Source organism: Pithys albifrons, chromosome 3 (genome assembly GCF_047495875.1).
Source record: "Pithys albifrons albifrons isolate INPA30051 chromosome 3, PitAlb_v1, whole genome shotgun sequence".
Taxonomy (NCBI): domain Eukaryota; kingdom Metazoa; phylum Chordata; class Aves; order Passeriformes; family Thamnophilidae; genus Pithys; species Pithys albifrons.
In genome coordinates this window covers 4,314,768-4,342,249 of record NC_092460.1, presented here as the reverse complement: position 1 = coordinate 4,342,249, position 27,482 = coordinate 4,314,768, and the positions used below count along the sequence as shown (strand labels likewise).

The 27,482-nt window shown below is 46.4% G+C and overlaps 1 protein-coding gene across 1 annotated transcript in view; it reads right to left on the bottom strand.

Annotated features, from left to right (window-relative positions):
• The window catches only part of RYBP (RING1 and YY1 binding protein), a 43,475-nt gene extending 21,536 nt beyond the window's left edge, over nucleotides 1-21,939 (bottom strand). The window contains exons 1-2 of the mRNA XM_071550229.1: nucleotides 21,723-21,939; nucleotides 20,781-20,906 (exon numbers count right to left, since the gene is read on the bottom strand). Coding sequence (XP_071406330.1) covers nucleotides 20,781-20,906; nucleotides 21,723-21,754 — 158 coding nt within the window. The 5' untranslated portion in view covers nucleotides 21,755-21,939. The remainder of the gene's footprint in view (nucleotides 1-20,780; nucleotides 20,907-21,722) is intronic.
• Between the last annotated feature and the right edge of the window lie 5,543 nt (nucleotides 21,940-27,482).

The window sequence follows — 27,482 nt, the reverse complement described above, 5'->3', positions numbered from 1 at the left end:
AGCTCTGGCGATACACATCTACCAGACTAGAGAAATTACTTGCTTACATAAATGACTCAGTGGGATTCTACGATGTTACGTTGCTTCCTCCTCTAATTTCACCCTGGATTTGTGCAGCTAAAAAAGCTTATCACCAGAATTTCCAAGTTAAAGCAAGCTAAAAACAGAACCGTGTTTTCACTCGAACGCATTGCAGAAAACCAAGTTGAGCAACCACTTCCTAAGGAGTTCATACCCACACTCTGCACCAAAACTGGGGAGTAAAACAGCACAGGGTTCTGGGGTTAGCAAAACTTTGTAAGCAATTACACACACATCAACCATCTAAAGGAGAAACAAGAAAACACTTTCTCATCACCATCTCTTTTCATGATCTCTGGGATCATTCACGGCAGCAGCAAGTGCCAGGATTCAAACCAACACAAAACTTCCCTGTCTGTCTGCATGTGAGACAGCCCAGCCTTCTCCTGCCATTGGCCCACCTATTCCCCCTTGATGCCCCCACAAAGCCAGAGGGGTCACACCATTGCAGAGCAGCTCTGGCACTCATGGTGAACAACAGCCAGGAAGGCTGCAAGTACTGAAGCCACTGAAAGAGTCTTTGCAGCCTGACATGGAACCCCAAAAGTCTATTTATCTTTAAATCTGAGTGGCAACTTTAAAAAACATGTAGGCTTAATTTCACTACCTGAAATTGGTCACTTCTGCTAAAAACATGGGGGTAGACAAAGCAGGAAAAGTTGAAGCAACCACCTTAATGCTACAATAACACAACTGCTTCACTTTTCCACTAAGTTTCCTCAGAAGAAATGGAAAGCAATCAAAGACCACAGAAAAACACATGGATATTATCATTATGGCAAAAAAAACAAAAGCAGAAAAGCTTTTATGTGCCTTTTAACAAAAGAAAGTCTAGTTTTGAAACAGCTGTTTTACTGACTGGAGCCCAAGCCCTGAGGCAGGGGCTGGGTTGGGTTTTGTTTCTGTTTATTTCACAGTTTCCCTGTTTATTCAGCTTCTTTCCTCTCCTGGTGGCAGCCAGGGCAGTGTGGGGCAGGCACTGCATCCAAATCCAACAAGCAGCTCTAGATGCCGACAGCCGCTCCGTGCTGCTCCCTGTGTCCTTCTGAACCTGGAAGAAGCTTTAAGTCTTTCCTAAAGGAAAAGGTAGCAAATCACCTCAGAGCTTATCTGAAAAGAATTCCTATTTTTCTCCCCCTCAAGTATCACATTAAGCTCAAAGAAAGTAGTGGAAGTGAAGTGGGAAAAGCACGAGTGACACAGTCAAAGCTCAATGCAACTTAAATGCTACTTGCACGACTGTTTAAAAATTACCAGCGTGAGGTGGAAGAGAATTCTCTGCTCCTTCCCTGGAGGCTGCAGACATTTCCTGGACATGCTGGTACAGTCACCAAATGTTTGGGAAGCATCTGACTTCTCTGCTTAACAGACAAATGCACTTCGGTGGTGTTTCAGACAATACATCCTACACTGAAGTTTAACCTCAGTGACACCAATTCCATCAACTTCAAGTGAATTTCTTTTACCTTACACAGGCAATGGACTGACTTACTGAGGGATCAGGGCTGAAGGAATTGTAACGTGAACCTTTTAAATACATTTGTAGCAGGAAACCTGGATACCGAACATCATTTGCTCATTTTGTCACCAACCCTAGTGCTCTTCTACAGGGATTTCCATGGCAAGGCAGGGGTTTGGCAGAGTAAAGGTCTTGCTCTATCTCATTTGGGAATGGTCTAAATTCAGGTTTATCTTTCTGACCTGAGGTACACCTAGCCAGAAAAAAAGGAATGTGCTTTTCCATCACTGTACTGCCCCAAGTCCCCCTTTCTTTCCAACAGCGGCCAAATCATGAGTTTCACCAAAGCAGACTCATCAAAGTACTTGATAAAAGAAGTCTCCAGAAGGTGTTTCTCAGGAAAGTGGATTTTTAATTCAGACATATGTCTCAAAGGCTACCTTTTCAATGACTGACATGTAGTGACATAAAATACCTGATAATGACTGAATACCTTGAATGACAAAGTCTAAAGAAGCTGACCTGTTAATGAGCAGCACCCAAAGCACCTCCACACACCGTGCCCAGTGAGGCATCAGCACCCAGGCCTTGCACCAGTTATTTCTTCACTGCTCCAAAACCAAACCAAACCACCACAGCAGCATCACAGGCACATCATCTGCTACATTTATAATACAGGTTCCAGCAACAAAATTCTCTTTTGTGTATTTTATTTCTAATCAGCAAGAACTTCAGAGCATTTATTTCCTTTTGGTCCATTCACAGGACAAAATCATTCTCATAACACAGCGTAAGTTTTTGTCAGAATTGTACAGACCATGAAGTTCTCCATGCAGTTAAACTGTATTAATCCTATGTGCTCACATCCTCCACACTGTACATGGATGCACAAACAACCTGCACGGGCTACAAGTGCTCAGTGATCAGTAAACCTTTTGATGCTGCAATATCTACAATAAGCATTTTACAGAAAGCAGCAGCAACAGCAGTACTAAGGTCATGATGATCTGCTGTTTTAAGACCAATGATTTCTACAGAAAGATATAAGTCTAAATCAGCCCCATGAATTCAAGCAATAGGCCCTCAGACTTTCACACCTGCTTTCAAGTGAATCACACAAAACTGGACAAGTTATTATGAATATTTCATTCATTACTCCAATCATAGCATCCCTCAAATTCTTTCAACCTGGGTAAGGCATTCTACCAGCTGGAATGATGTTTGTACTTAGCTAAAGCTCCCCCATTTCACAACTATTAGGAGCAGCCCACCAAGTACAGTCTTGGCAGGTGAGGCTCATCCCGATGCCCAGGGAGAGAAAACTGGGCAAACTCCTGGAAAAGCAAAAAACAGTGAAAGAGGCTGAATAACGAGCACCTGCCTACCCACTGAAGCACACTAATTATAGAGAATAATTGAAGAACTGCTTTCCTTACTCAGGGAGGTGCAGATAAGAGGTATGGGCCTTCCCATACCTCGGATGGGAGTTTAAAGTGCTCTGGGTTGGCAGCAATGCAGAGGAAAAAGTCACCGGCTGTGACAATTAACAGCTTCATTTTAAGTCTCTTTTGTTCAAGTGAGTAACTCTTCCACTCAGACATGAAACAACCCTTCCTCAACTAAACAGACATATTCAAAGCACACAGCTAAAACCTGGATGTGACACCTGTGAGGCCCCTGATGTTGAGAAGCAGCCACGCTGTACTTTAATGCTGTGGAGTTAAAGGTGCAGAGAGGGCGAGGGCTCAGTGTCCTCCCACAACCCCAGCCATGCTCCACTGTAGCAACTCGTGCTTTTTTAGAATCAGATTCTCAGGGAAACTCAAAAACAAGGCCATGCACCCGCCTGCAGAGGAAAAGGAGAGATGTCTACAGAGTTACTTCAGGACATGCACAGACATGTGAAAAATGACCTAGAACTCAGGGTAAGCAGCAAATCCTCAAATGAGATATTGTAAAGTAAGGCATGGATAGATTTCACTTAAGAAGTTGTTTACTAGCAACATTCCAGGAAAATTCTATTTCAATTAACAGACCTATGTTGATTTTATCCACAGTCTGTCCACTCAATCATTCTTTCTCAGAACTGGATGCATGGTGGGAATTGAATCTCCTTGTGGGAATCATAGAATTGATTGGGTTGGAAAAGACCTCTGAGATCATCAAGTCCAACCCTTGGTCCAACTCCAGTCCCTTTACCAGATCATAGCACTCAGTGCCACGTCCAATCTCACTTTAAAAACCTCCAGGGATGGGGAATCCACCCCCTCTCTGGGCAGCCCATTCCAATGCCTGATTGGAGCCATGTGCAATTCTGACTCACCTCTGCTACAAACACAACACAACCTTCATTAAAACATCTCAACTGTGAGATTTTCGTGCCATTTTCTACTTGAATTTGAAAAAAAAATCCACAACACTTCTTTGTATAATACACTTTGCACAGTAGCTGAAAAGAGACTGCTTGCATAACAAGTATTATACAATTTCCCAAATAAATAATACCTTTGTGGAGGGGGGAAGGTTACATGGTCTTGTCTTGAAGATTTCCAAGGCTGCAGATTTGGCTTCAAAAGCAAAGAGTCCACACGCCATTCAAAACCTTCCTGACAATCATTGCCATCCCATCAGCACCCAAAGATCCCATCAGGAACAGTGACCAACTGCACATTAACAAAAGACAACCTGGCAAAATACACAATTTACTACCAGAGTACATTCTCTAAAGAAGGTAAAGAGGCTAACACAACAGCAGAAGAAAAACAAAATCAAAAAAATCACCAAACTGCATCTTTATTAACCATCTTCAGCCCAGAGTACTTTGTCAGAACAAATACAGCAGCAGAGGATCTCCCCTGGAAAACCCAGGGTAAGAAAAAAGCCCACTAAAATACCGTAACTGTGTGATCACCATTAAGATGTTTAAAAAACAAACAGCCCTCACACTGTAAACAAGAAGGTAGTTTAAGTCACAAACAATCCAAGTAACTCCTGAAGAGCAAACAGAAGTAAGAAATAAAGCCCAAGAGGCAGCACAGAGAAAAATAAAGAGAGCAAGCGACTTGTCCAACAGCCAAATTTTGACAAATAGTTTCACTGGCCTGAAACAATTTTGCTTTTCCTGAATTTTTTCCTTGTTTTTTCAGTTCCCAGTGCCACCAGTGTGGCAGTCCCAGCGTGTGACATCCAGCAGTGACACCAACCCTGCTGGGGATCAGGAACATCCACTCCCTGCCCCAGACAATGCACCAGCTGGGAATCTCAAACCTCCACAGGGCACAACCACAGCCTTGTGTTTGCACTGGAAACAGCCTGGAAGGGACAAAGTGATTCAGAAAATAAAAGAAGCTTTAAATTAATTTCCACTGAAAACTGAAGATGTTCATTGCGAGCTCCAGACCTTGGAGGCCCAGGGAATTTACACCAACAACTTCAGCTGGGTATCATGGAGTAGAAAAGAGGGACATCAAGTCTTGCAAAGCCACCATCCATCCCAACAGAAAGTACTGACAGTAAATTACACTTTCACAACAGAGCTAATCAGCCTCGTTCCAAACAGGAGCTGCATTTATCTCCTCAGAACAGCAGACTTTTTTCTTAATTATCCAAAGTCAGTGGCAGTGAATATTGAACAAACTGACTCAGGCAAGCAAAGCAGATACAAAACTGGAGGGCAGACAGCCTTACATTTGCTAAGCAGTAATATCACATTTTAAAACAAAGTAGCTCTTTTTATACATGAAATTACTTCTAATTAATCACCAATCAATATGTTTGATATGGTATCTTTTTAGAAACAGAAATACTAAGTTCTGTACCTGCAAAATTCTCCCTTTTTCAAAGAATAAAGTAGGCTGAAAAAGACATTTATGATCCAAGTCCAACCATTAACCCACCACTGACAAGTCCCCCACTAAACACCACATCTATATATCAACTAAGATGAGAAATTCTTTTCAAATGTTGGATTGTAAAGGTTTAAAAAAACTGAAGCATTCAGTGAGCTAGAGGAATAAAATTACACTCATTTTTTATCAAACTCAACCAAAATTAGAGCAACACCTCAGAATTTTGATCACCATCTCTGTGTGCTTAAGATACTCAGAGACTTAATATAAAAAATTTGAAAGCATTACATCTCCAGTTCAGTAACAAGAGTGAGGTCTGAGGAGCACAGACTCACCTGATGCCTTGCTGAAATACTCAGCTTTTCCTGACAGGTTCCAGCCTGACACAAAACACTCTGCAAGTCTCAATAGCCATTTCAGCTCCCCTAAAACCACAAGTGGTCAAGGACTGACAGTTTTACTAGAACTGTGCAACAGAAAGGTATTGCATAATCTCCCTGAAACATCTATTCAAAAATTCAACAACAAAAATGTGTATTATTCTCATGAGATGAGGAGTTATTTCATGTGGCATCCATAATTACACAGCAGTTGAAGATTTCTGCAAATGCAGAAGTTCCAACAAGCAAAGAATGGTTCCAACAAGCCCATGGTGAGCAGAGCTCTTGGTTTGACCAGGTCCTGATGAGGACAAGAGAGAAGAGGAAGGGCAGGGCAAAGGTGCAGGAAGGTGCTTGCATATATCTCATGATAAAAGCAACACGATAGCAACAAACCTGCCCTGACCACAATGGTCCTGGGACAAAAGTTACCACCTTTTAAAGGCATGGTGGTCCTCAGGCAATGCAGGGAATCACGGGGCTGTTTCTCTCCAAGTTATAGTCTGGCTTCCTAAGCTTGTTGGGTACATTATATAACTATTAATTACACCACTGCTCGGCGTGCTTTTAACTGCAGTGATTCAAACTGCTTCCAGGAGCTCACTAATCCAAAGGACAATCCTCTTGACAGCCACTGACAGATTCAGAGTATTCAGTTCTGGCTGAAAGGATGAAAAATCAACTCATCTGCCTGCTGAAAAAAAGAGCCAACATTCCTGCTGACCAGACCCAGCTGTCCATGGGACTCCAGTCCTTGCGTTAATGCACAAAGGCCGCCTCAAAATTTTAAGAAAAACAGAAAACTGGGTCTGTTCTGCATTTAATCACAGGCACTCACTGAAAGGTTTCATGCCCCGGCTCCCAGAGGCAGCAGACACCCTCCTGGACACGTGCTCTGCCTGTGCCCTTCCCAGCCACTCTGCCAGCACGAACCTTCCCTGCAAGCTCCGACACAATCCTGCATGCATTATTTATCCCTCTTGCTAAGTCATGCAAGTGGGGTAATTACTTAACTATTGTAATGATATTTTGCAATGGCTGTACTCTATTATTCTAATTGATTTTCACAAGCTTTGCTTTTGCTGCGTGTTTGGAGCAAAGAGCATATTTTCCTGGAGTATAAAAAAGCCTAAGTTTGACATTCATTTTAAGCCTAAGAGATGGATGTCAAAAATGAATTTTTAGAATTATCAACATATTCTTAATTAAAACAATCTTGGCATGTTACTCAGATTTTTACCATCTCTGCTAACAACCACTGAAGGCACGTCTTTTCATTCATCTAATGACATATAAAAAGTTATTAACTATTTGTAAGTATTAATCACAAAGTTTTTTCATTCCAATAGAATGTTGTTCTCCTTGTAAAACTCTTGAAGACCTCAGCTAGTATAATTACCAAACATATGAAAGCTGAGAGATTGGCAACATTTTTATTAACAAACGTAAACTCAAGTCAAAACACATTTGCATGTCTTGCTTAACACCACATTAAATTTTACTGGGATAAATGCTCATCTTAGGACTCAAGAGAATTGTTACAGTAAAACACCGTTTAGAATCAGTCCCTCCCATACACTCAATACGATACAAGCTACACAAAAGTGCAGGCCAATTAAACAATTATTTATGTCTCCCTACCCCCAGGATATTCTTCAGGCTATGCATGATTCAAGATGTACTTATGGCAGTTTTGTGAAGTGATGAACAGCATTTCAAAAAACAAAACAGTCCCAGTAGTTCAAAACTGGTAGGAAAACTTTTTCTGCCACAAGCCAGCAATTTTTGCAGAACTTTACTTTAAAAGCTGCCAAGGATGTTACTCTGAACAGGCACAGGGAGGAGGAGCAGTGAGCCACGACAATCAACCCACCTTACCTACCAATAATCTGCTGGTTACACAAGCAAAAACATGGACACAACTCCAGGGAGAAGGAATATAATCTTTCTGACCAAGTGAGAACATGGATGAGACTCATTGAGAACTACAGCCCTGCAAAATTTAGTGAATCTGTTGGGTCTTTTTGTGTATTTTGTTTCATTCTGCTTAAAAACAAGAAAATGTTTGGTCACCATCTGTGATGCTTTCTTAAAAAAAACCCAAACAAAACCAAACAAACAGATCCAGAGTTGTGTCAGTTTCAGCCCCTTTCAAACTGTGGAGGCTCCAGGACAAGTGAGAGCAATGAGAGATCCAAGGAGTCCTTTGCTTATGTGGACACAGACCAACCTATTCCCTGAGCCTCACTGAGGGCTTTACATAATACAAGTAATTTCTCAATTGTTTTTTATCTATTAAAAACATATCCCTGAAAAAAGTAGCCTTGGAACAAAGCAAGATCACAAAAGACAACCGTGGTAAGTTTCATGTCAACTTCTTCCTTTTCTTCTCATTGCATCTGTCTCAGGCCTGACCCAGCCCTTGCAAAGTGCTGCACTCCCTTCTGCAGCCTCTGGGCATGACCCAAAAATCAATGCCAAGAGCAAAAGGTCACATTCTCCCCAGGCACCAACTACCTGTCGAATCAAGACACATTTGCAAATGACAGCACACTCGGAAATACAGCGACCAACTGTTACTAAACTAATTTTTTAGCACAGACTGGGTTCATATTCTCACACCTGTGACTAAGGAAAGCTGCTCCTTACACTGTGTGCCTTCGTGGGAAAAAAATCCAAACAATAAAATAAACCACTTGTGCTTGTGGCACAGCTGTACAGCTTCAGAGTTTTGAATTTAAAGCACCAGGGGGAAAGCCAGTCTGGCTTAAAACGTAAAAAAACTAAGTAAAGAGGAGAAAAAATAACAAGATGATACTAGAGAAACTACTGCTAGACATTATCCCTCACTTGCCCTGCATTTTAAGGGAAACCCTGAGAACTGGCACAGAACTGTGACAGGTACATTTTTACAAATCTTTTCCCATTATTTCCTGGACATGCTGGGCTTCTGTTGGCAGAAGAAATGCTTCTTCCAGGCACAAGCAGCGAGACTGTCCTTGCATTTTACATCTTTGTAACTGCACAGGCTGAACAGGAAGGTGATTCCCCACATGCACTCACAGAATAGGTCCATGACCTAAGGACATGATGTTCCACCACCCTGTTTGTTGCTGGTTTTTCTATCAATTTGTTAATTTGTAATTGGAAAAATATGTCATCCTCTTCATAGAGACAGGACAATTTTTCTTTACCATAAAGTTTCCCTATTGCTTCTTTGAGTGCTGGTTCAGTCACAGTGACTCTCAGCACAGCTCTGTGAATTCCCAGCACACACTTGTACGTTCCCAGCTGATGCAACCCCAGAGCCTCAACACACCCTTCACAGGCCTGAAATTCTGAATGCAAATGTGTGGTCCCAGCTTGCAGAGGTGCTGCCAAACTGACACCATCAACAAGTCACTTAATGAAGCTCCAAATGTCACAGTTTGGGCTCTGCTGTTCCAGCCCGGCAGTCCCACCGAGACCAACAAACCATGTCCCGGATGCATCAGATCTTCTTGACCTCTGAAATTAAGCAACTTACAACTAACTTGACTCATATCCGGCAGTAAGTACTTCTAATTAATGGCTTTTAATTGCTTCCAAAGCACTGCATTCCCACACCCATGATGAAGTATGTTCCTTGCCCTGCTAACCCGCATGTAAAATTGCACAACTCTGATAACCCCACACACCACAGAGCTGTGCTGCTCCTTCCCGAGCTCCAGGAGCAAAGGATCACTCTGCACGAGAGGAAAAAAATGCACAAAAACTACCCACCACAACAGTAGTTGCAACATCACTTTCTTCCTTGCTGTCCTTGCTCTTGTTTTTAAACAATTATCTATGCAGTTCAGAGAAAGGAAGACAGGCATTGTTTGTTAAGTCTGACTTCACGTGCAGTTTCTGAGAAGACATTTCAGAATCTAAAGTATTTTCCAAAAATGAACTTTACCTCCTATAAGCTGTCTGTGGACTTCATACTGCATTTACTTACAGACAGGAAAACCTATGCAGGTGAGTTACCCAACTGTGCAGAGTCACAGCAAGTCAAAAAGGGGGAAAAGAAAGTTCCCACAACAAGCAGTGCCCTGCCCTGCTCTGCCCTCTGTGCTGGAGGGTACACAGAAACACCCACCAGCCACCCAGAACAACACTGTTGTCCTAAAATTTATAGTTTCCTTGTGTGCCATGTTGGAACTGACCATCTCTGGACACAGAAGATGGTGCTTACACGAGATTTCCAGCCCTGTATCCCCAAAGTGGAGCACTCCTGTCCACCTCGAGGAAGGCCCACACTTGCCCCTGATGGGATCACTGCCATGCCACACCCACAGAGCGGAAAGTGCCCAGAAAGCAGCAAGTAGCCACTGAGGAACAGCTGTTTGCAGGTTAACTCATCCTCCATGGGCAGCGCTGGATGATGCCCAGCACACCAAGCTCGGCCCTGCACCAGCACAGCACCCTCCTGTCCCCTGGCCAGGCCACCCACCCTGGTGCCACTGCCTTGCCCTTTGCTCTGACAAACCCAGGGCCATCAGACACTGTCACAGCAACTTCTGCAACCCACAGGCTCCACTTTCAGCACTTCTCCTCCAACAGACCCTCTGAACCCCACGCTGTCAGGCACTGCCAGTCTTTCCTACACAAGCCAAGTTACTTGTGTATGAAACCACTGAGACACACAATTCCCACAAAACACCATTTTTACAATGAGCAGTTTCATGCAATGCAGGTTTACAAATTGCTAATACTGTGCTGAGTCTGAAACATTTCCTAGAGCTTATTAAATATTTTTGTTAAATGGATCCACACCCATAGACAACAAATGAAAATGGTTTTATTTCTCTGTAAGGCACCTGTAATAACTGAGCCAGAGCAGCAAACAGGCACCAACCAGCTCCCTCGCCCTATTAGCATTACAGAGGAAAGCCTCCCCTTCTGCTGCTAATGATGTGCTCTACCCTGTATCCCCAGGAGACAAATGACTGCACTGGCTGATTGACTCCATCACAGGGCCATCATCCATCAATGTATTGCCTCTCTTATTGAAATCTCATCTCAGGAAGAGAAAGTGCTCAGTGCCACTTCCGAAAAAAACAGCGAAAGCACTTTCAGAATAAGAGCTCCAAGATATATAATGAGAGTCAAATGTTTCAGCAGAAACACACATTTCCAACAACCTAAGTAGATCAGGATGCTTTGTCCAAGAAGGACAAGGAAGATTTACACCCTTCTGCTAAACTAGATTTTTTCTTTTATTAAACAAAAGAATGAAACGTACCATAGACATAAATTTCTTGATCAAATTAAAACACAGACAGTGAATATAATCATACAGATTAAAAAATGGCAACCCGAGTATACTTAGCAAACTGATTTGCTAAAGGGTGAATTCCAGCATCTCTTATGCAGGCTGAAATCACATTAGTATCATACAAGCCCCACTGACATCTGCAGAAGTGAAAGAACATACAAATCCTTTATTTAGTACATAGGTAACAAAAAAAATTCAAAAAGAAGCAATCCTATTCCATTAAGAAACAACTCTATAATATAAAAAACACTGCACATTTGGAACCAGGGTGCAGGGCTTAACCTGTGCACAAGACTTACTGGGCAGCATTCTGATCAAGTTTACATCACTGAAACCACCAAATCCCAGTAGTTCTGCATCCTCTGTCCACCTCCCCAGTTTGACAATGTGATGTTGCACATGAATTACCCAGACACAGTTCCACACACATAAAAATAATTTAGTTCAGGTAAAAATATTTTAGATTATGATCAATCTCACGTCTGTCTACTCAAAAACATAAATCTGAAGAAGGCAGCTTTATCTCAAGGCAGATATTTTGTCTCACTTAGCACCTCTGCATGTTACAAACAATTCATCATAACTCTGAATCCCTATCAACAATCTGCTTGAGAAAACATGTCTAAACATTTACTCCTTGTTTAGCCCTAAACAAAATCCAAAACTAACTTGTTTTGCTTCAATTTTATTTAAAGACAACCAATCTGGTAAAATCCTTAAAGTTTCTGGAACTCCTGAACACAGAATTGCAGAATGGTTTAGGTTAGAAGGGATCTTAAACACTACGCAGTTCAACCTCCCTGCTGTGGGCAGGGACACCTTCCTCTGTCCCAGGTTGCTCCAAGCCCCATCCAACCTGGCCTTGGACACTCTCAGGGCTGGGGCAGCCACAGCTTCTCTGGGCACCCTGTGCCAGGGCCCGTCCACCCTCACAGGGAAGAATTTGTTCCTAATATCCAATGTAACCTTGTCCTCTCTTCAGTGTGAAGCCATTCCCACTTGTCCTGTCACTCCAGACCCCTGTCCAAAGTCCTTCTCCAGCTCTCTTGGAGCCACTTTAGGTACTGAAAGGTTTTCTAAGGTCTCCCTGGAGCCTTTTGTTCTCCAGGCTAGATAACCCCAACTCTTTCAGCCTGTCTCTATAGGATAGAAGCTCCATCCCTCTGATTATCTTTGTGACCTCCCCTGGACTCACTCCAGCTGGTCCACATCCTTCCTCCGTTGGGGTTCCCAGAGCTGGAGGCAGCACTGCAGGTGGGGTCTCCCCAGAGCACAGCAGAGGGTCCCCTCCCTCGCCCTGCTGCCCACATTGTGGGGATGAAACACAGCACATATTTGGCTTTCTGGGCTGTCAGAGCACATTCCTGAGTCATGCTGAGCTTCTTGTCAACCAACACCCCCAAGTCCTTGTGCCCAGAGCTGCTCCCAACCCATTCTCCACCCAGCCTGTACTTGTGGTTGGGATTGCCCCAATCCAAGTGCAGGACCTCGTACTTAGTCTTGCTGAACTTCACAAAGGTTGCATGGGCTCACCAGCCCGTGCAGGTCCCTCTGGATGGCATTCCTTCTCTCCAGCGTGTGACCACACCACGCAGCTTCCTGCCCTCAGCAAACCTGCTGAGGGTGCACTTGATCCCACCATCCACAGCAACAAATCCATGTTCCTACGTAAGCTGTAAACACGGACTCTGGAAGTCTGCACCTCCGTACAGCAACTGACAGAAAGCACAGACCCTGCATATTAAATATGGAACGTTGCAGCTCCCAGAAAGTTGCCACAGAACATATGCTTTAAAATGTTTATCAGTCAGAAGGTTAAAATCTATTTGACTGATACAAGACTTCTGATTCTGTAGCAAATAACAGAATTATAAAGCTTTAGTACTTTGATCCTTGTAGCATAGGAGTGTCCTCCACAACCCCAGGCCAGTGTCTCAAGTAAGACCAAACACAGCTCAAAGTCAGGTCTCCTGGCTCGTGATCATACTTTATAACACTAAAACTACTTTTTCTCACGCATTTCCAGTATTACTTAACAAAAGATTGGCTGCGGGTGCACTTTTAACTTTCTGAAACACAGACAGCACTTCGATAATAAAATATCATCAAAACAGCACCCAGTTTTAGCCCGTTCGTTTTGCTTTTTTTTAGGAAGGCGACTTGAGATTCCCATGTCTTCGAAGACACTGAGTTACTGAACAATCAAACAAAACCCACCAGGCCAGCAAGGAGAAGTGATGCTTTCCCCTCTCATTTGAGCCAGTCAGAATTACAACCTTTCCCATGTTTAACAGGCAGTGAATTTGTTGATGTACCAATTAGCACTCTGCTACAAAGAACATGCCCCTAATTAATAGCTGGTTTATGGGAAGGACAATGTTAAGGATCTGGTCGTACCTCCAGATGTACCAAAAAAGTGTGAAAGGAGCTCTGGTTGATGTAAAGGAAATCTGTCTGCACAAAGAGACAATCAATGTATTTAGCATATGTCAGCTGTAAAAGGAACTTACATAAATGTAATGGAGGCATTTCCACATTATTTCTGTTGTAGCCTGTAATCCTGGACATCTGCTTAGGGTAGCCTGGATGGGTTACTCAGTATTCATGATCTGCTTTTCTTGCCATGTCCTTTATAAACATGAAGTGGCAAAAAGGATAATTTGCCCTTACCTCTCTGAAACGTGGAGGCTTTAAATAAATTAATAAATACTGATAAACCATTCCCTCTGAAAATACCCAAATTTCTTCTTTTACCTTGAGAAGGAGGAGCCCAGTGCAAAAAGATGTAAAGCACAGCTGCAAGGCACAGCCACAGAGAGAGTTTGTGTGAATGTTATTTCAGGTCAGAACTGCACGTTACGAAACTCCAGCGCACCTTGCGAGTGACCTACATTGTGGGACTGGAACCCACTAACCTACAGAACCACCCAAAATCCCACAAAATAGGTCAGTGGGTTTCCCTGTAAGAAGAATTCCCCAGACAAGGAGAGATGCACATTAAAAAAGGACAAGCAGAGCACATGGTCTGCCTAATGCAGGAGCACTCCCTGAGCCCTGTCTCACCCTGCTGCCATGTCCCTGCACACCAGCAGAGCTCCCCAAAGTGCCCTGAACTTGTGCATTTCTCACCAAGGGACCCTGGAAGGGCCTGTCTGTTTTTTTCAAGTCCAACAGAGCAGGAGAAAAGGAGCAGCACCACAGTAGGGAACAGAAAGCCTACCGATAACGCAAAGCAGCTCTTGCAGCTGCCGGAGCACAAGTGACACCTGATTCATGATCAGCAGTGAACTAGCCTGGAGTTATGGCAGGGGTGTCCAAGCTACAGCACAAAAGCCAGATGCATCCAGCCAAAACAATTCATCCAGCCCACAGCACGTTTCCTGACACCTTTCATCCCTCATTTGTCTTGGGTCTCATGGGTTTTTTCCAGGGTCTGAACATTTCAGCCTGAACAGAGCCCCAGAGCAGCACACGCTGCTGGGAACACCAACACAGCCAGCCCAGGTCCCACAGCACCCACAGAGAACCACACCTGCAACCCACCACTGCCCTCCCCTCAGCTGTTACTCCAGGCAACACTGCACACTTTCTTACTTACAGTTCATCCCATTCCACTGACCAGACAAACCCACACCAGGGTGCAAATACACCCACCAGCTGTGCAAGGGCAGCAGCCCCTCTGCACCCAGCTGATGGGAACATGAAACAATCAGGGCAATTAAGAAAGGCATGCAGAGAAAGTTGCTCTGCATTCCTCTGCCTACCAGCTCCCTACAAGGACCTGTCAGGAGCAAGGGGTCAGTATCCCAGTGGACAGGACGTCTGTTGGCAGCAATAAAAGAAAGCTGCATGCCCTCTCCTCCTACATGCACATACATACTTTGATTTAGATTCCTGTCTCCCAAAAAAGCAGTTGATGGAGGAAGGGAAAAATTAGTAATATCCATACTGCATATTATCAGTGCTCAGCGTTGCAGTTTATCCATTGGATCTTTAGAGTCTTCAAGAGACATCAGAGATTGACATTAAACCCTACTACTCAGAATTATTTAACCCAAATGGGTAGGCCACATAAATATTATCCAAACTGAAGATTTTAGTATTTATTGTAACAAAAATATCATTTTATCCTAATCAAAACAGGAAACAACAGGTATAGCTATTATTCCTTAACAGGACATTCAGCAGAAAAAAAAGTGGTAGAAGCAAAGCAAGTCACAGGAACCACCACACTCCCTGCTGAAGTTGTCACCAAGAGCATCTCAGGTACCCAAATTTCACAACCGAAGCAAAGAGGTATTGCCTTGGTGCTGCACATCAATACTGTGGATCTTCCCTGCTGAGAATGATTTCCCAGAGGTGCTGAGATCTAAGAGAAATCCTGGGGTGATGGTAATGAGATCATTAATGCCAGAGCCAAACTGCAAAGAGCAAATCAGGACACAACTCTCACTTCTTTCAAACAGCCGAAGTAGAAGACACAGATCTTACACCAGGGTTGTGCTTGCACAGGTAACAGCTGATCCAAAGCTGAACAGCTTCATGTGCTCAGGTGAAGCCTCACAGAGTAACTCCAAGCCAGCTTATAAAACAAGTGTAGTGAGAATCTGTACCAGTAAGGGATCAATACTCCAAGCCACGTGCGTGAGACAGCTCCGGTCCCGCACTGCAAGTCAGAGCCAGACTTGGTGTGTTTTCAAACCACAGCTCCAGAACTGGGGGCTTACTGTGAACCATTAGCACTGTCTCTTGTCAAATGCTCTTTGTGCCTGTCCTTATAGCTCCTCTGCCCTGGTGGGTTTGCCAGACTTAGCAAAAGTACTCCTCAAATTTCCAAAGTAACAGCCACTTACTTTTGAGCAGTGCTGGTAAACAAGGTATGAGACAACAGAGATCTCAAGAACTCCTGGCATGTGGGCAAACATTTTGCTCACAGGTATTGTGCATTCCATCACTCAGAACTACCTAGGCAGAGTCACACTGGACCCTCCATCATCAGCACAGCAGTCCCTGAGGGGACACATCCTCAGGATGTGGATGGCCTGGTGGAACACAGGCACAGCTCCAGGCTGGTACTGACCACACTTCACTCCAACAGCCATTTAACAGCAGCAATCAACAGGAGAACAGGGATCATTTAACCATAGATCTAAACTGCCAAATAGTAAGAAAGTATTCCAAAGTAAAAGCACCAACATCCCTTCCACAACAGCTTTTTCCAGACGAGTTACATATTCCATTTTAATAAAAATTAAGACACTTAAAGGCCAGCTGTGATGCTAAAGAAAACCCACCTTAATGCAGGTGAAAGCTGTCTAATAACTTGAAATAGCCTTCAAGTAAACCCCTGTGTTTCCAGCCTACATCACAGCCACACACCAAAGCAAGAACTTTCAGAGGAACAGTTCTGCAAATGCACAGCAAATAAGCAGGGCGTATATTAGTTGCCTGAAGGCCAGGATCATAAGCTAATTCCTCATTCCAGGAACAGCAGTACTATCTGGTGCCTATTCTGGTCAACCCAGCTTGGATGAAGAACAAGAGAACACTTTTCGATGGTGACATGGTCAGTACTTTGCATCCTTCAAAGTGCTAGTTCAGATCCTGCAAACATGTGAAGGAATTTTCTGGGGAACTGAAGGGGAACAAAGGCCAGTATCTGTGACACCTGTTCCACACAAGAGAATATTCATTTTAGAATTATGACGAACAGTTTCAGCTTGGCCTCCCCTCAAGAATAAGGATGGCAAAAGGGTGAGGCACAACTGACATCACTCCTTGAGCACTCCACAATGAAGTGGATATTCACATCACTTCATGCAAACTCCAAACCATGTACTTCAGGCATGCAGGTATTAGCAACAAATAGAATAGAAATATTTACTAAGTGTATACCTTGCAGTGGACAAACACACACTACAAACTATTAATTTTTGTACTAAAAACTCCCATTGTTTTGTTAATTTGCATGTCAGACATTCTGTTGTTGCTTTCACATCTTCCACTGCCTTTAAGTGCATTTCTCCATACTCAAGGCACATTCATGACAAAAGGATGTGGAGTTCAGATAAGGAAAGCACTTATCCTAAAGTTAGAGCAAAATTAACATCAGAGAAACTCCACCACATCTACTGCTTACCTATTTAACCAAAAGGAAAGTTTCAAAAACCAGTATTATCTGAAATCAGGAGGGAGCAAATACTCTCCTTCACAGTGATGCCTGAAAACAATTCCACAGAGAAAACACTTCACAGGCATGTCTGGGAGGAGTGAGGAAGTTACAAGAAGTTTGCAGGAACACAACACATGTGAACTATCAGAGAACCAAAGGAGAAGAGCAGCGAGAACACCATTAGGGAAACCAAACAGAAACAGGGACCCATCCCTACCCTCAAACAGGAACTCACAGCTCCCCGTAACGGGAAATTCGAGGCCAAATCCTGCCCTCACATTCTTAGGAAATCCAAAGTAAACTTTCCTTCCGTGTTTGAAGTGGTATGGATATTGGAAAGGACACGTGCCTGTGGAGCAAACTTCCCAGCAGAAGTTTTAACTCAGGCCTTCTCCCGTGAGCAGGAGACAGTGTCGCTACACCAGAGCAAACCACCAGAAGAGCCACAGGATAGAAGTGGTGACCAGCACTAGTTTCCTACACCACGACACCAATCCAAAATTCCTTCAGGAAAAGAATAAAGCATTGTACCCCACATCACACACCCTCCTACTGCTCACTCCCAAACCAGCCACTTAAATCATCATCTCATCCAGCCGAGCACTGAGTTCAGCTGAGTCGAACACAGCCTGTGTCTTTGCCATGCTCCTCACAAAAGGAAAACAGTAGAAAAACTCAACATACTTGCCTAAATAGAAAGCAATAAAAGTTTAACCATAAAACAGCAAGAATCAAGTTGAGCAAAGGGAGTTAGTGACATACTGTAACAAATCCAGTATTCAAGTAAGTGCTACAGGTTTAATATAATCTGTGCACGACAACTCCCAATTCTTCAGAGATGGATTTGACCTAATTTTTACTTAAAAGTGTACCTGAAATATTTATAAACAGCTCCTTGGAAAAATACTCAGATGCAATTTAACTGTTTAGCCTCTACAATGATTTTGACTTGGCAGGTCAACTCTAAAACTCACTGTGTTTGAGGCTCCTTTTATGAGATCCCAGGGAGAGGGGATAGTTGGATCTGAGAAAATAAAACTTCTAACTGCTGCCAGCCACCCCTCCCACGTGCCAACAGATTATATCGAGTCTGAAAAAATATACACACGGTGAGAATGAGCTCAGGGCCTCACTAGTTCTTAAATCAGAGAATATTTATCAGCCAAAGTAAATTCCACAATAAATAACTGGCTTCACAGTGGAGGGAGGGGGGAAGTAGGTCATACCAGATCTTAAAAAAATCCCTGGGCATACTGTAATTGCACACAATAATTTGATGAAAACAGTTGCTTCACCAAGTCTTTCAGTTCTTGGTTGAGTATTTTTTAAAAGTGAGTTTGATACATTTCCATAAGTGTTACTGAAGCAAGTCACAATGAAGCAAGGCAGTTTTAACTGTGGAAGTGTCATCAACTTGTCAAATTGCAACTTAAAAGTCAAGCTCATCAGATACCTTATATTTCAAGTACTAGATTATCAATCATAACTCATTATGTATCTTTACATCAGTCATTTATTTAAAAAATTCTGAGTAATTTCCCCAGCACTGACTTGCACATCACATACTATAACATTCAAAGGAACACCACAAATAGCTCTGACCTCCCAGGATTTCCCAACACACGACACTTAATCACTCCTGCTTTCTGTTGTATTTATTCATAAATTATACAAATATGCAAGAAAACATGATGGGCCATTGAATATTTTAAATACTTTCTCAAATTCTACAAACAAAAGTAATTCAAAAAGCAGCAAAAAATGAATAGAAAGCTGATGAATTAAATGAATTAAAATTAGAAGCCATTCATAAGGGTCCATTAAAAGCTAAACAGAATTACAATGTTCTAGACCCGAGGATCACATCTGCAAGTAATGCTACAGCTCTTAACCTGAAATCATCAACTGCCATCACTCTTAATGGCTCTTTAAAAGACAAAACACTCTACCACCTCAACAAACAGTTTGAAAATTATCATTTAAAAAAAAAGGGCACATGAGAGCAGGCTGCTGGTCTCCAAATGAACAGCAGCATGGTGGCCAATGAAAATAACAGTGTCTGATATAAGATCCATCCCATATGGGCTCCTGCATCATCCAGGCTCTCCTCCCACCAACACCCGGGCACATGCTTGACATGAGGCTGCGAGAGCGGTGGGGCTGCTCAGCTTTGCTCTGCAGCAGCACTGCCAAAGACCAGGCGACTTCAGGACCAACATGTTTCACCTGAGCCCAGGGGGAAGCCAAGGAAACAGAGACCCACAGGAATCAAGCGTGCTGGGAAGGTTTGGCTGCACAACAAAATGAGGCTGAATGAGTCAAGAGTCAGCACAGAGCACTTCTGTCCCACAAGCTCGACCTTACTCATGCTCTAACAATCCTGCGTACAACTGGTTTGAGTTCAACACCTCTGTGCAATTTGTACAAAGCACAGCGATACTTGTAACGCGATGTGCACCACCAAACACACCACAGCACTCTGTTACCGTAATTCAGAGTTCAGAAAGCCCGAAAACACACCCCCATTAAAAACGTAGGCACTTCGCATTGTCTAAAGCACAGTGAGAACAATAACAACCAAACACACTTTCACCTCCTTTGTCAATCAAGCCAAGACAGCCAAGTCATGCAAACAGCCTGCTGATGAGAGCACCTCAATACACAGCGGCACTCAGAGAACACCACGCCTTTCACAATGGAAACCTCACCGACTCTTTCCCTGGCAGAGCACAGGGATGGGAACTCAAATTTGAAAGGTACAACACGAACAACACCAGAAATCAATACGGCAGAAACAAACCACAAAAAGAAAGGCAAAGCAGAGCACTGCACGCCTGTTTTAGCACCAACTAATACCTCCGTGGCAAACTTTCTGAACCTCTCAACCGAGAGAGAGCAAGTTTGGGGGCTTCTTTTTGAGGTGAAATTAAGCACTGTATGTCAGTTTCACCATCTCACAGACTTCCAGAGCTCCTCAGCACAAGGCAAGCACAGAGACCTGGCAGCCAAAGCTTTCAGAAATCCGCACCATTCCCACACCGAGCACAAAGCCGATTCCTTTCTGATGACAACAGTCACGGAGAGATCAACAGCTCAGGGAGGGAGTTCTTGTTCTCACGGCATCTTTAGTTTCAGCCCTTTCCCTTTTCACTCCCTAATCCTCAATCATTTCTACTCCTGTAGAAAACACAGGTAAACCTGGCAGCCAAACCAGAGAAACCATCTGCCCCAAACCACAGTCAGAGCATTTCTGGCTGGCTGTGGATCTCCAAAAGGTTCTCTATACACCGGCAACAAAAAAGCTCACAACAACAAAAAGATCCAAGTTGCTGCCACATCCACGAGACATGTCTTCCAGCTCCAATTAAACGCTTGAAAGAGAATTTTTAAAATCCACACGCTTGCGAACGGGGACAGAAGGGACTGCAGCGGGGGAAAGGGGGGGATACAACCAGCGGATATCCAGGCAACAGCGAAAAAAATCAACAAGTCTGCGCAGCCCAGCGCGGAGCAGGAGCCGCGTCGGAAGGCGCGGACGTACCTTGTGGAGGTGCCTTTCCTGACATCGCAGATGCTGCATTTGAAGGCTTCGGCGCTGTTCCTGAAGGTGCACACGCTACAATCCCAAAAGCCTTCGTCGGCTGCAGGTTTGGCTTGCCTTTTCGGCCTTGAGGAGGGGGAGGGAGAGGAGAAGCGTGTGTGTGTGTACGTGTGTGTTTGGGGAGGAGGAGAGAGGCGGCGGGAGGAGGAGGGAGAGGAGGAGGAGGAGAAAAAGAAAACACACACATGAGAAACCATGTTACAGAGCCCCGAACCCCAGCGCCTGCTCGCACCGCCGCTCTCCCTCCCCCGGGGCCGGAGCAGCCGCCGAGCCCGGGCCGGGCCCGCAGAGGTGCCGGGAGCGCCGCGCTCCGCCCCGACCCCGCGGGCCGAAACCGAGCCGGGCCGGGCCGGGCCGCCCGCCCCGGGAGGGAGGGTGGGAGGGTGGTGGGTGGGCGAGTTTGCGGGCTGGGAGGCGCGTTCCCTCCTCCACCTTGTTAAACCTCCCTTTGTCTGGGAGCGGCGAGTGCGCGGAGCGGGGAGTGCGAGCGAGCGGAGCCGCCATGGCTGCGCTCGCACCGCACCAGCCCTGGCACCGGCGGCAGCCTGGGAGACACCGGCACTCCTCCTCCTCCTCCTCCTCCTGCCGCTGCCCTTCCACGCTCCCTCCATCTTAGGAGCCTCCCTCGCTCCCTCCCCGCCCGCAGCCCCCTCGGCCCCCCGCGTACCTGGCGGGGCGGCGCGGGCTCGCCGCCCCCTCCCCGCTCGCTCCCTCCATCTTAGGCGCCCCTCGCCGCCTCCCCCGCCGGGCCGAGCACACGCCGCCGGCCGGGCCTACCCGGCGCCATCCCCGCGCCCGGATCCGGGGCAGCGGCCGTGGTGGCCCCGCCGCGCTCCCTCCATCTTACCGCCTCTGCCCGCCCGCCCCCGCGCCCCCGCTCACCTGGTCGGGCTCTTCTTGTCGCCCATGACCATGGATCGGGGCCGCCCCTGCCCTGCGCACAAAGAAAGAGGCGAGGGGAGGGAGGAGCGGGGGACACGGGGCTGCCTCGGTCCAGCAGGCTCCGGCCGCTGCGCACCCCGCGCCGCCGCTCCTGCCGCTGCCAGGCTCCGCTCCGGACTAGCAGCGCAGCGCAGCCCGGCGCCCTCCTCCTCCTCCTCCCTCTCCCTCCCCGCGCCGCGCCGCTCCGGCGGGCGGAGCTGCCGCCGCGCCGCGGCCAATGGGGGCGGCCCCGCCGGGCAGCGAGCGGGGAGGGGACCGGGAGCGCCCCCCGCGGGTCCCACCCCCGCCTCGGCCCCCCCGGCCCCGCGGGCCGCCTGCCCCCCGCCCGGGATCCGGGAGCGCTCTGGCTCCCCGCAGCCGGCGGGCGGCCCCCGAGCCTCCTTCCCTTTCCCCTCGGAGCACTCGCTGCCCGGCGGCCCCGGGGAGCGGCGCTGAGCCCCCGCCGCGGGGCTGAGCTGGGGCGGGACCGGCGGGGCGGGTGCGGGAGGGCAAGGGCGGCCAGACCCTGCTCGCCCGCGCGGTGCCTGCGCTGCGAGTGCCGGCGGGGCCGCACAGCGGGAGCCACCCTCTGCTCCTGCTTCTGCTCCTGCTTCTGCTCCAGCTCCTGCCTCTACTGCCCCTGCTCCTACTCCTGCCCCTGCTCCAGCTCCTGCTCCGTGCACAGCTCCTGCTTCTACTCCTGCTCCAGCCTCTGCTTCTTGTCCTGCCCCTGCTCCGTGCACAGCCCCTGCTCCTGCTCCTGCTCAAGCCCCTGTTCCTGCCCCATCCCCAGCTTCTGCTCCAGCCCCTTCTCCGTGCACAGCTCCTGCCTCTGCTCCAGCCCCTGCCCTGCTCCTGCCCCAGCCCCGGCCCTGCCCCGTGCACAGTCCCAGCTCCTGCCCCAGCCCTGGCCCTGCCCCGTGCCCGCCGATCGGGGCCGGGCCCCGCTGCCCTCGCGGCCGCCTCGGCGCCACCTCCGCTCGTTCCTTCCCTGCCCGGGTCAGGTCCCGCAGCGCCGCTTCCAGAAACGTGCCCATCAGTCATTCCTCAGTGATCCATCGGCTCCACCAAGCACCAGCGGGGGTTCTGCAAAACTCCCCAAGATGGTACAAAGTGGCATTTCCCCAAAAGTGGCGCTCCCGACACGCAGCAGCCCTGGCCGAGGCTCCGCGCCGGGGCCTGCGGGACCGCCGGGATGGCGACACGGACGGGACACGGACGGGACGAGCTGTCACCGCCTGTACTGTCCCCCCGCACTCGGGGCCGGTTCCTCAGCACTGGCAGAACGAGGATTTGGGGGTCATGAACAGCTGAGGAAGGGCAGGGCAAGGAGCGAGGAGGAAAGAGCAAAGTTGGTTCGGCCACACGCCTTGCGGGGCAGGCATTTTTTCACTGTTTTCCCAGTTTCTCAGTGGCGACTGAGCCGAGCTTTCACCTCCCACCAGCGAGGAGCAAACTTCATCCCCAGGCAAGACACAGCCGAGACAGGGCAGTACTTGGGAGCGTAGAGAGCAGGGTGAATGTGAGACAGTCTGAGCAAAGTTAACCTACGGCTGGATACAAGGAGGAAAAAAAAAATTGTTACTTAAAAGCAAACCGGTGTAAGTGGCTTAAGGCAGGATGGGCACCTACCGTGTCAGGAGACAACGTAGCCATGGTTTGTGCATTAAAGCTTTAGTAATCTGGACTCACGCACAAGCCACAGAGGGTTTTTCCCCTCCACCGATGCCCATTTTAACAGTCAAGTCATGCTGACAGCATCACCTCCCGTATTTAATAGCTGCATGTAATCCACTTAGCCTGCCCAGCCCCCTCATCCCCACACAGGTAATTTAACCCTTGCTGGCACCTCTACCAACCACTTTAATTTCCAGACAGACTTCCAATGACTTTTTTCTACGCCACACAAGTTCCCGAACAATACAGCAAGACGCAGACATACTCCAAGGGCAGAGTTAAGGTTGCACAATTATCACATGTAGGAAGTGTCATTTTCCCATTGCATCTGCTGTTTTCCAAACATTTTTTGCTCTTTTAGATTATAGCAGTAACGTTTGCTTTGGGAATCTGTGTGGGAACAGGAGCTCAGCAGTGCTGGTGGGGTCTGGTAAGCACAGAGACCTGGCATGCAATCGCTGCCAGAAATTCACAGCAATGTTGCTTACAAGGATGAGAATACACCACGTTTGGGGAGAAGTTCAGTGGAGAACCCAAGAAGTACAGAAAGGCAGGAAGTGCTGAAATTTTGACTCCTAAGGAGATCCAGGCATGGTCCAACTCCTGTTTGTTGCCACAGGTACTTCCCTTACCTCCACATTGTTGCATGAAGCAGACGGGCAACCACCACAGGCACAGAGTAAGTTACTGTGGAAACACCAAGGAGCTGTGGCCCATTTTTAGAAAACAATTTATCTCCTCAAAAAAGTTTCAGGGTTACATTTTCATAGCAAAAGTTGTTTTCTTTCCAAAATGCTACCATATCCTTCACTATCAATTTCCACTGGAAACCTTCCTTCCCCAGCAAACGACTCTTTCAAAATCACGTGTTAAAAACTTGGCAACACAGCATAGTATGACTTTGTTCAGTCACAGACATCCACTGTGAGGTGAGCATTCCCAGTGTAATAAACACCATTTGAGCCACAGGTTGGTGTCTCCCTTCATGGAGGGTTCCTGCAGGAGTGCCATGGCCACTGGTGGGCTGATCCAGCTGGAGCTTTTGGGATGCTGTGTCCTGCAGGCAGCACTTCCCTGTTGGCCGTTCCAGACACTGATGCACCAAGACAGGACCCTCTGGCAGCAGTCAGGGCTGAAAAGACAGTCAAACTAAATGACAGATGCCTGGCTGGGGTATTTCTTTCACCCCGTGGTATTTGCTGCCCTGAAAATTCACAGGCACCACATCCCACTGAGCATTTAGGGATTTTTAATGGAGTTTGGACTCTCACATCCTTACAAGGCAACCTTGAGCAAGTTATTTAGGACTAATTCTTAACTCCAGAAGTGTAAGGAGTAAATTTCTAGGCTCACACATGAATCTATGGCACAAGTTTTCAATCCAAACTCATTCCAGCAAAACATTTATAACTCAACAGTGATGTTCAGCTGGTGGTGAATCCACCTAAAGGAATTTCCACCCTTGCATTCAGAAGATGCCACTTTCGCATTGATGCCAAATGTGTGCTTGTTTGAGAGCACTCTCAAGAGGATCCTGTGAACACACTTCTTTCCACCTCTCCCCTTCCCTCACCACGTGTTTTTTTAACAACAAAAGCCTTGCAAAGAGACAGTGGTTGCAGATACTTCCAGTGCACAACAAGACACGTGGCAGTGGGGCAGGGCAGGCTCACGGGGCTGGAGACAGGGCACAAACCTCCTGGGCAAATCTGGCTGCCACAGTCTGTACTGGGAGCTCTGGAGCAAATTGCTTCAGTACACCCTTCATGTCAGGTATGGAGATGTTGGGATGAGGCAGATGGAGCATTTTTACCCCTCTGCATCAGCTCGACATCCCCCTCACCTCAGCAGCATCACAGCTACTCCTGCTTCTTGTTTCAGCCCCAGAAACAGGCAACAGTCCAAACTGATGGTCCAAGAGTCTGTAACCCCCACAGAGCAACTGGCCAGGCATGCTCAGATATGCACTCCTGAGCTAAGCACCCTGTCAGGAGCCTCTTCAGCCTGGTGAGACCTCCAAAACCTGGGCTGTCAAGACCGCAGGGAAAATTCCCCACACCTGGACCATCAGTATAAAAGGATTTAAAAATAAACTGGGGCACTACACTCAGCCAAAGTCAGTATTTGTGCATAGGGTTCAATGCCAAATATAAATATTAATTTGAGCTTCTCAGCCCCCTTGGTCACTGTGGTAAATACACATTTTTGTAATTTTGCATCAGATGTGCATAACTTCTCAGAAGTGACTGCTACCCTCAACAGCCCGAAGTCTAACCACTAGTAAATGACTTTTCTGTGGATTTAATAAGGAATTTCTTACATAGGAGTTGGAATCAGACTCAGGACACAGATGTCTCTATTAGTTTAGCCAGACCAAGGAGCAAAAGTGATGCTGTCGCTCTCTGGGGCAGGGAAGTTGTGTATCACCACACAATTAGCACCTTTTAGTAGAAGTGGGTAGAAAGGGAAATTAGCAATTGAACGTAGAAATGGTGAGCACCTCAACAGCGAGCATTCATTTCGCCCATGTTCCCCTGAAGAGGATTAAGTGTGTTTAGCCTCCCCAGGTTTCCAGGATGAGGAGACACTATCCAGGGGTGGAAGAAAAAGAGGCTGTGTGAAAGCCATTGTCAGACTTCACACAAAGCAGCACAATGTTTGTCATACATCAGAGCATCCTTGGAAGGTGGCAGCCTGTGCTCAGAAGCCTGGAAGTCTTCACCAGAAAATGAAATACCAAACCAGAAAGCCCAGAGACATTGGTAGCCAACAAACTGCACCCTCTCTTGCTTTCAAAGCACAGCGTTAACTGCCATTGGCTTCGGATGCCAATGCCAGAGAGAAGTCAAGAGGAAACTACTCTTGGAAGTCTCACTTAGCACTTGACAACATCTTTGAATCTGTGGCCCAGGCTGAGTTCATAAGGTTTTGGGGAAAGTATTGTGCTAGGGATTGTGTGAACACAGAGCTGGCTGACGGATGGCCCTGGTGCACCACAGAGATTTATGCACACTCCAGAAAATAACAGACTGAATTAACAAACACCTTGGACTAATACAGAGACACTCAGAGATGTTACTGGTAATTGTGGGAGAGAAAGAAATTATAAGAAAAAGTTATCACACAGTGTTCCATTTTCCAGACTTCAGTAAAGAGTTGGATGCAGGGTCAGATGGGATATTTTTAGCTGTGCTGGAAGCACAAGCATAGCAAAGTGGGCAAGGGATTAACCAAGGAGGAGCAGGAGAGAAGGCTGTTGATAAAGGCCCTCATAAAACTGCCTTGGGATGACCATAACTTGGTATTTTCTTTAGTGACCCCATTAGAAAAAGGAAGAATTGTGTTTATAACCTGAAAATGAGAAGCAGAATGTCACTGTGGAAGAAGAGACTAACTTTGAAAGAGCAAAATGAAAATGGGATGAAATACAGTGTTACTGACCTGGATGTTTGGGTGCTTGTAATCAAACTTTCTCACTTCAAGAAGAAGCTCATGGTGTGGCACCCAGGAGGTGTTTGTGTGCCACTGGTATGACTTTGCTCCTGAAAAGTCAACCAGAGTGTGTCAGAACTAGCAATGAATAGAGAGGGAAGCATTTAATGCCACTGAACAGTCCACGGGAGAGATCTCATTGGAATTCTCCAGACAATTCTCCAGATGAAGAAAAAAAATATATATTCAAGCATGGATAAGAGTTTCTAGGATGGCAAGAGGGATGGAAAATCTATTTTATTGAGAGCAGTCTTTACAAACTCAACTTGCTCAGCCCAAGGAAACAAAGGCTGGGAGGAGATATGACCACTCTAAAATACACTGGGAAAGGAGACAACTCTTTGCAGCAACAAAAGAGCTCCTAGACAAGAATGAAGAGCACAACTGATCCATGCTGGATATGTGGGCTGGAAACCAAACATCTCTTTCTAACCTTCAGAGGAACAAGGAACAGAAACAACTTTGCAGTGGGAGGAGCAAAGGCACTCAATGTAAAGATGGACCTTGATCACTTACAGAAGGAATCACTCAGCAGAGCAGCTCACACAGTCC